Here is a 10,052-nt window from a genome sequence, read left to right as displayed (position 1 = left end):
AGAGAGAGAGAGAGAGAGAGAGAGAGAGAGAGAGGGTGGGGGGAAAGCGAAACAGTGGGATTCGTTGGAATTCGCCGCACAAAATTTCCATAAATTGTTTTATTTTTTAGAAAAAAAAGAAAAATAATAAGGTAAATATGAAATGAGGCCCCTCAACTATAGCCATTGTAAACTTACGACCTCAACTATTTTTTTTAAAAAAAAAATACTACTTGTACACCCAATTAAGGATATACTGTCGGATCGTTGGCGCCAACCATTAACCTCAAAAGCTCGAACTGTTAAAAATATACAACCAATTCACTTAAAGCATACAAATACAACGCCAAGGGGTTTCGATTGTAACTCGGCCCACCCAGCCTCACGTCACTTCGAACATGACTCAGTCCATCTAGCCTCACACTATTTTGAACATGACTCGGCCCAACATGGCCTCTCACCACAGGGCAGAATGAGCTGGCCTATTTAAGCCAACATATACAAGTTATACTGTCCCTACTTCATATACTCCCTCTTACATAATATTAAATTATAAAATTACATACAAAAATGGACTGAAATGTAAAAGCTACGAATAAGACTATTGGGCCTCTTGGGCCTATTTTCAGTGGGAGAAAGTGGACTCAGCCAGAATTTTTAGTTCTTTGATTGTTGGAGTTTACCAGGATGTTCTGATATTTCAACCGCCCGTTCTAATAAGCTAGATTTAAATACTTCTGAAACCCTTCTCTCGAAAGCTATAGATCTTGTCAAACTCCCCTCTCTTTGGTTATATCGAAGCTCAGCTCATTTTCATGCTCGACCTCTTGGTTCACAGAAAAATTACTCTGCGATGACAACCAGGTACTCTTCTCCATCTTTTTATTTCCCTACTTGCTATTAATTATTCAATACTTACTATATTGTTATTTATTATCTTTCAGGCTGTTTACAAATAGCTGGTGAAATTATTAAATTTGATAAAATATTTAATTTAATTAATTCAATTAAAACTGAATAAAAAATGAGAGAGAGAAAAAAAATAAAAAACAAATTGAGGTGTTAATCTCAAAACGAAATATAGTTTAGGGTCCTCCATTCATTTTAACCAAAAAATAGTAGTAAGCAGTGAGCTGAGCACGTTTCACAGGGCTACTGTACGGGCATAGCCGCATGCGGACGCATACGACACGTTGTTAATCACCGTCCATTATCATCAATCAACCTCTGACTTTTGATGGACGGTTAACATTAGCCCGTCGCTCATTGGGCGGTGGATATGACGCGTCCACATACGGTCATTCGTAGTGTAATGGCCCTGTCTGATTCCGTGAAGTTACTGAAACGGGATCTTACATATTTTGGCAGATCCCCTACAAGGACGGACGCAGAATATTTGTACATCTGTAAAAATATTTTGGATTAATTGCATACTTCCCGTAAATATAGCAAATTACAAATATATCCCTATAAAGTTCAACTTTCATAAGTTATTCCTATAAAATTCCTAATATTTTCAGATATGTCCCTGTCGTTAGAATCCGTTAGAAACGTTTAGTTAACGTAGGTTAATATTTTATCAAGGCTAATTTTTAACATTTTTACCCCTTTTATTTATATTGTTATAACTTTTGGAGGGACATATTTGTAATGGCAAAATTGAAAATATAAACAGTTTTCCAACAGTAACAAAACAGAGGGACATATTTGAAAATATTAGGACTTTTGTAGGATTAACTTATGAAAGCTGAACTTTATAGGGATATCTTTGTAATTCACTATATTTACGGGGACCTGTATATAATTAACCCAAATATTTTTCAACAAATAGGTTTTGAAAAAAAACATTATAGTTAAAAAAAAAGTCTAAAATACATAAAATCCCCAGATAAATACTTTTTTTCTACTTTTTTTTTATTTTTAAGAATTTATATTTTATCTCTCCAAAATTTCCAGTTGATTATATTTAGCCACTCTCCGTCAAGATTCTGTCATTTTTTTATAAATTATACCAAAGACGCCCTTAAAAAGACATAAATATATTAAAAAATTATTTTTTTAATAAAATAAGTAAGGATAATAAAGTGATTTTAAAAATCATAACTTTTTGAAAATATTTCTAAATTTTTAAGAAGGTAAAATATAAATTTTTTAAAGTCATAGAGTAAAAGTGAAAAAAAATGAATATTTACAGAAGAAGGGTTTTCTATATTTTAGCCTTTAAAGAAATTACAAGAACAAAAAATGTCCCCTAGAGCCTGGGTCATCTTACTATTATTTCAAATAAATTTAAAGCATTAGAAAATATTAAACTCAATCGTAAAAACTTTAAAGGACTGTTTAGTTGTATGTACTGTAGTTGTAACTGTATGCAGATTCAAGTTTGGTATTTACTTTTATACATTTGTGTTCGACTGCTGCAATTGCAACTGCACGAGAAGGCTCAACTACAGTAATTAGAACTACGCCTAAATTTGCTGCTGTTAGACTGCAGCACTTGGAGAAAGTAATTTTAAATAAAGATAAACTTACCTTCCTAATAATCTTTTTTATAAATTTTTTTTTTATCTTTGTACATAGGAAGTAATCTCACCACTCCATATGTAAAATGCTAGAAATTTATAAATTTACTTCTCAACAATATGTAGCCAAATAAAATATTTATATCTACAGTACTTTCTACTACATTCAACTAAATAAAAAATATAAAACTATAATCATTTTCAATTGCATGTATTTCAAACTATACAACTTTTACAATTATGTTGAATCAAACAACCGCTCATAAGAGTTTCAGGGTCATTTAAAAAAAAAAAAAATTAGTATGGTATATACTTCATTTAATAAAAAATTAAAATTAAAATGAAAATACAATAATTGATACCGTAACTTGTCAAACATTATAATATTGAGGTAAAAATGTATAGGGACTCCATTCTCCATATGCCCTCCAAATCCACAAATCNCCCTCCGGTTAACATCCGTTAGTGATCTGTTTATTTTTTAACAGTGGATTCGTAAAATGACCATTTTACCCTCACAAATATATCCCTCCAAAAGTCTCAACTGTTAGAATCATGAAAAAATGTCCGCTCAAAAAATTTTTAATGGTCATCTTCTTTCTCTATTGAAACTAATTTAATCCACCATTATTGTATCCTTTGCTCTGTCTCTTCTCCCACTCCTTTTCTTCTTTACCTATCTAATACCGATTTTTCGATGCTCGACATGGGGCGAAGCAACAAGCGTCGTAGATGAATGGGGACTAAGAAATCCTAGTTACGGATTCAAAACTAGCATGAGAGAGAGAGAGAGAGAGAGGAAGAGGAAAAGAAAGAAGAAGAAGGAGAAGAATTCACATTACTGCGATTTTGATTGAGAGAAGAAAGTATAATATCAAAGGGATAAAAAGGTTAATTTATCTCACTTACCAACTAAGGTTATGCATTTTACATACGATTAACTATATTTTTCTAACGGACACTAACAATAGAGGTACATTTGAAACAATCAGAACATATTAAAGAATAAATTTGAAAACTTGAACTTTATAAAAAAAAATGGTTAATTTCATATAGATCCCTGCAGACATAGTGACTGACAAATATATCCCTACAAAGTTCAACTTCATATGTTGTTCCTGCCGTTAGAATCCGTTAGAAAAATTTAGTTAACTATAGGTTAAATATTTAACCCTAGTTAGTTTTTGACATTTTTACCCCTCTTATATTATACTGTTTTATACCTTTTAGAGGAAACTAGAGGGATATATTTGAAAATATTAGAACTTTTGCAGAAACAATGTATAAAAGTTGAATTTTGTGAGGATATATTTGCCATTCACTGTGTTTGTAGGGACCTGTATGAAATTAACCCTTATAAAAATATATTTATTATTCGGTATATTTTTGAAAATTCTAATTTTGAAATTAACTCGCCTCGAATTCGCCCCGATCCGATAAGAAATAGAGCGGGCAGGTGCGGACCCCTCCCGCCTGGATCCGCCCCATTTGCATTCCTGGATAGGGATGTCAATGGGTATGAATATCTGAAATATTATTCGAACCCGAATTCAAACAGGACAAGTTTACTTGAGCTAAATAGATATAGATTCGGCTATAAGTACAGTAAAAAAAACCCGACGGATATTAATACGGATATGAATTTTGTATTTACCCGACCTGAACCCAAATCCGAACTCGAATAAATTGTATAACATTTTGATATCTAAAGATTGTATTAGATATTTAAAGAATGTATTGTTGTCTTTAACTATTGGAATTTGTGATCTTGATATTGATATTGTATGACATGAATATTTTAATATTGTATTTGATTGTATTTTGAAAATTTTATTTTAGAAATTTTGATTTTACTATAATATATTTTGAAATATGATAAAGATAAGTTATTATTTCAGATTCGAATTTTAAATTTTTAGTCGAATTTGAATATGAGTATGAATTTTAAAATCCGCCGGGTTCAGTCCGAGTTTGGATTTTAATTTGATTTTCGCATTCTACGGGTTTTTGAAAACTTGACCCCGTTGACATCCCTTTCCTGGACCATACTCAACCTTCCACATCCTTCTTGATCCCACCTTCAAAGTTACTATATAAACTGCGTGTAGCACCGATCCTTCACAAGAATAAGCAACTTAGAGAGAGAGAGAGAGAGAGAGAGAGAGAGGAGAGAGATTGGAGATGCTGGGCACGGAGGCGAAGAAGCTCTTAGGGTTTCCTCCCAATTCTCGCCCCTCTTCCTCTCAGGTAACTCCTCGGCTTCCTCATTGATCCCTTTTTCTCCATCTCCCAAAGATTTCTTCTTGTAATTTTTTTTTCCCTTGGATGCAAGAATCTGGTTGTTGAAAGTAGTAATTGATTCCTACGATTCGTTTTCTTTTTTGGTTTTTAGGGTTTGATTCGGATTGATGGTGATATTGAGCCATGATTATTATTATTAGCATTATTTGATAGTCTTGTTGTGCGTGTGTTTTCTTTTTTTTTTTTTCTGTTCTTGTTATTATTACATGGAGAAGTATAAGAGGGACTTTGAGATTTGTATTCATCCAAAGCTAAATGCGGATCGAGTGTGGATGTAATTGTTGCTCTAGTATATCATAATTTAGGTTTTCTATGGGCACGGATGTTTTTCTCTTTTTAAGAGCATTTTAGTAGGAATATAGTTGTTCATAGTTACATCTATACATCTTAAAACATGTCTTTTTGATTTCGCTTTTTGACTAGTTATGCAAAGTTAGGGTTTATCTGTAACATTTTGATTCTCTTTTTTTGTACAATTTAAGGACCTGTTCTAGATGCAAGATCATTTGATTCTGTGAGGCCTTGTTTGGATGCTGGAGTAAGTTATCTACGGATACCTTATTCTAGTAAACAATGAGAATTTTTTGCCATTATGATTGATATCTAAGGAGTTTGATTTTTTACTGTTTTCCAATAGTTTCTTAGCTATCAATTATTTGGTAGGATAGCATATTTCACCTATGAGATGGTTTATCTTATTTTGAAGAAAATTGGTTGATATGCACTTGAATATAATATTTAATTGCGTAAATTTTTGATCATGCTGCATTATTTACTAAATGTATAGATTATTCGATTTGAGTATATTATTATGGGTGTGTATCGAACGTGGCATTTTTAATTGCATTGTAACTGCGTCTTAGTCGCGTTACTATTTGCTTAAGAAGTTCTGTAGTCCATTTCGTCGATGAGAAGATTTGGTCCGTATGTTTTGTATGGATTTCATATTCTGCTTTGCTCTAGTTTTTTTTTTTTCTTTGACATAAGATACTGTTAATTTTCTCATAGATTAATTATTCTATCCAAATGAATTAAAATTATTGATGCCAAAACCTTTCAAGGATACATATTCTTTCAAACTTACTATCTTCCAATCATCTAAATTAGATTAATTCATACTAAGTAAGCTTTCATTGAATATTTTATTCCGCAACATTTAATCAGGGCCTGACTATTTTAAACCCATTTGTCAAAAAATATGTAATAATTTTAATAAAGTCTTTTAGAGCTTATTTTTCTGTCATTTATAGAGAGATCATTGATTTTTCATTGCGAGTTATTTGGTTTCTGTTGCTATCTAGATAGTGTGCTTTTGGATCTGTTGCTGTATGGGAGATTTTCAGTGAAGTCTTTGCAGTATGTTGCATCTTAGTGTACCTACTATTCATAGTCCGCATCTTCTTTATGGTTCTTTTATGGGTTAAACTAGAATTTGTTGAGACAAAAATATTTTGGATTATTTTCGAGTCTTCTTTATTGCATATGGAATCATAGATGTTACATTATAATTAGGATTTTTTACGTGGAACGGGAATTTTACCAGTTTTTTCGTCCTTATTTTTTGGTTCATGGATCGTAAATTTCTTTTCTGCAATTCCCATTATATGGAGAATCTTAAGTTTGCTCAAGGTGAGTCCTTTGTGAGCATTGTATAATACCTTAGATCTTTCTTCGGTTATTCAGTATCATGCATTTTTGGCCCTGATTTTCTTAAGCTTAATTCGACATTATCTGCGCATATCTTACGAATTTTTTTTTCTTTAATTTGTTGGTTCATGCCTTTTGTTTCTGTGTTTCTCTCTCTCTCTGTCTGGTCTCTCGTTGCCCAAAGACAGTCCGTCATCATCATCGCTTCTGTTTGCATATTGGAACTCCATTGCCCCTACATACTGAGGAACACATTGACTCACACCTATACTTCGGTCATACGTACTCTGCTTTTTCTCTCCTTGTGTTTGAGATAGATGTGTTCGGATGGTGTAGAGTATCAGATATGCTTACCCATCATCTTAAGCAAAGCAGTGCATGCAATAATGGGGAATTGCCAGGTGGCGGAGGCGGCGGCGGCGGCGGCAGTGGAGCTTCCGGGTGGGAGGGTGCGGCGGCTCTACTGGCCGACCCCCGCTGCCGAGCTCATGCGCTCGAACCCGGGCCACTACGTCGCCCTCGTCGTCGCCGCCGCCGCCGCCGCCGCCAATTCCGATCGCCTCTGCGGCCCCGGCGATGGCGGAGGTGCAAAAGCGACGCGCGTGAAGCTGCTCAAGCCCAAGGATATGCTCCTCCTCGGACACTCCTACAAACTCATCACCTTCCAAGGTTAAGTTCGATACTATCTGCTTCATTCATTAAGAAAATAAATTTAAATAAAAAATAAAATAAAAACTTTCTCAATTTGAATATGAAAAGCCTTGGCTATGAATAACTAGAATACTGTATATCTTACATCTAAAAATTTAAAATTTTCAAAACTTTTTAACATTAAAATAATTGATAAGATGAGTCAGCAAATTTTAGCTTTGTAGATGTTATACACGATGTAAAATTTATGCCAGTAACACAGATGTATAGGTAACATTTGCTCTTTATTTTTATATATATATATATATATATACACACACACATATTGTTTTCTTTTTCAAGGGGTGGTGAATATGGTTAAACTAGTGTACGTATATTTTTCTATGTTCAAATGCATTTTTTTGGATAAAATAAATTATGTTTTTAAAATATTATTTCTATAAATTATTGATGCAGAGGTAAATTTTATACCATAAATTGTACAGCACGTGTATTAGTTCAAAAAAAAAAGAAAAAAATCTTCTTATGAATATCAATACATCAACAACATAGACCATAAAATATTATTCAGGTGAATTTTATATAGTATTTTGCTGATGACACTTTACAACTGATCAATAACTTATTAAACAATATATAATAGTCACTATATATGTAAGTTCAAATTAATTTTTTTTTTAAATATTTGTAGTTTCTGTTTTCTAATTTGTTTTTTTTTTTTTTTTTTTTTCTTTTCAATATATCCCTCATATGTTCCTCCGTTATTCCAAAATATCCCTGCAGTTACCACCCATTAAGTTAATTTGGGTTAAACATTGAGTTAAATATCAACTAGAGTTAACAAAAATCAAAATGCCTATTTTGTTCTTAACTTATTAAGGGCAAATAAGAAAAGTCGTTGATGACGGAAGAGTAAATTTGAAAGGGCAAAATAGTAATTGTATACATATTATTGCTAACATAAATTAATTCTAGCGGTATATATGAAATAGGTTGGAACGTAAAAAGAGTATTTTCAATAATAGCCTTGTAAGAGGGGTAAATTAGAAAGTCGGAAACTTTTTAGAGGTATATAAGCAATTACCCCTTTTGTAATAATAGGAAAAAGCTAATGAGCAGCGCTTGCGATGCACAAACTATCTGAATACCAAAAAGCATCTTCTTCGACAAGCCAAAAAAAAGTTACTAATAAGTTTAGTTTTATGTCTTTCTCGCCAACATACGCTATACTTTTATGAACTATTAGGCACTTCTTCCGTTCTTCGCCATTTACCCTAAGGTTTTGTAGAGGCCCATATTTTTTTTGGGATTATAACTAGTATGCCCTTCAAAATTTCAAAAATATATTATTGGATTTTAGAAGGGTATTTTGGTAATTTTAGAGTAAATTTGTAAATTTTTGAATAAGAATAGTAAGAAGTAAATAAGCAAAAGCCAGTTTTTTCCCCTTATTTTTTTTAATATAAACTATCTCTTTTTCAAAATGTGTTGAAGTTATGGTATTAAGCCCCATATTTGTGTTGTGTTTTGTTTTAAAGCCCTCCCTTTTCCACAAAACGCGCCCATCATTTTATGCTGTGCAGGGCATACCAGAGGCAAAAGGAGGCGCAGCCATCCTACAACCCTTTCTTGCCATAAAAAAAAAATTAGCAAACCAGGTTGTCTAATGTTGTTCCAAATCAAACATTTTTATACATTTTTTTAGCATATATATATATATATATAGAGTTGAGCTAGAATACTCTCAAAAGTATTAAGAGGTTGGTGCTTTTGAGTTTTTAACCCTTAGATGAAAAAATATAAAGTTGGAATGATGGTGATAGGTGGAATAGTGTTTGATCTAATGGTTATTAGTAATCAAGAAGTAGATCAAAGGGCTAGAAATTTAGAAGCACCAAGGGGTAATACTTTTAAAAGTATTCTAGCTAAATTTTATATATTACTATTATTATTATTTTTATTATTACTATTATATATACATGCAGAGGTCAATAGCTGTTATTGTATCTTTCTCACAGAAAAAAAAAATAAAAAAATGCTGTTATTGTATCTTATTAAAATCGGCTTCGATCAATGTTTAATTAATAATAAGTGGCAACCTGGATTTGTTGAGAATTTCTGTGTGAAAACAGGATTTTAGAGGGCTTTTCTTTTTGCACTTTGGATTGCAGCTATAAATTGTATTTTATTTGGAAGAAACAAAGCCAAAAAAAAAAACAAAACATTACTAAAAGTTAAATTTATAATTTGAATTTAAAATAATAACATTAGGAATTAGAGAATTACAAAATAAAAGTATTAAATTAAGTCCTTGATTGGCATTGTGTTTGTTTTTTCTTTTTTATTGGTATATAAAAAGTTTAGAAGTGGATAGAAAATTACTTGTAATTTTTTTTATTCAATGTGTTTATTCGACAATGAAAACTAAAAATTTAAAACTAATTTTCTTTTCAGCTTTTAAAATTGTCATCTCTTGGGTAATCAGATGTAGAAAACTACATTTTGGGAGAAAAAAATTGTGGAACTTTTTTTAAGTTTTTGTTGTTTGGTTCGATGGAAAAGAAAAATAATTTTTCATGTATACGTCTTTGGTTAGTAAGACAAAAAATTAAAAAATAGTTTTCTTTTTATTTCACTTATTTGGTTAATTGAAAATTTTGATATATGAACACTTTTTATAAAAGAGAGTGAGATTACTAACCTTTTAAAATTTAACATATATAATACTTACAAACTCTTTATAATATAAATAACAAATTATTAAATAAAAATAAATTTTAACTATATTTTGGAACAAATAATATAATTTGATAAAAAAAATTAGAGATAATAGAGGTGACGGATAGGAGATGAAGATGGTTCTTTCATCTATATATATATAGAGAGAGAGAGAGAGAGAGAGAGAGAGAGTAGAGCTACTATGCTATTGGAAGCATAAAGTAGTTGGTGCTT

General features: G+C 31.6%; 1 protein-coding gene across 1 annotated transcript; it reads left to right on the top strand.

Annotated features, from left to right (window-relative positions):
- The first annotated feature begins 6,835 nt into the window (after positions 1–6,835).
- On the top strand, positions 6,836–7,123 carry LOC109704126. The gene has a single exon (XM_020224854.1). It carries the CDS (start codon positions 6,836–6,838, stop codon positions 7,121–7,123), a length of 288 nt encoding a protein of 95 aa, XP_020080443.1.
- The last annotated feature ends 2,929 nt before the right edge of the window (positions 7,124–10,052 follow it).

This window comes from Ananas comosus, unplaced genomic scaffold (genome assembly GCF_001540865.1).
Source record: "Ananas comosus cultivar F153 unplaced genomic scaffold, ASM154086v1, whole genome shotgun sequence".
Lineage (NCBI taxonomy): Eukaryota > Viridiplantae > Streptophyta > Magnoliopsida > Poales > Bromeliaceae > Ananas > Ananas comosus.
Note: the sequence above shows the minus strand (reverse complement) of the source record. Positions and strands in the feature narration are given on the sequence as shown.

What these genes read in the sequence shown, in the direction of transcription:
- LOC109704126 (XM_020224854.1), top strand. Translation starts at nt 6,836, where the DNA reads ATGGGGAATTGCCAGGTGGCGGAGGCGGCGGCGGCGGCGGCAGTGGAG.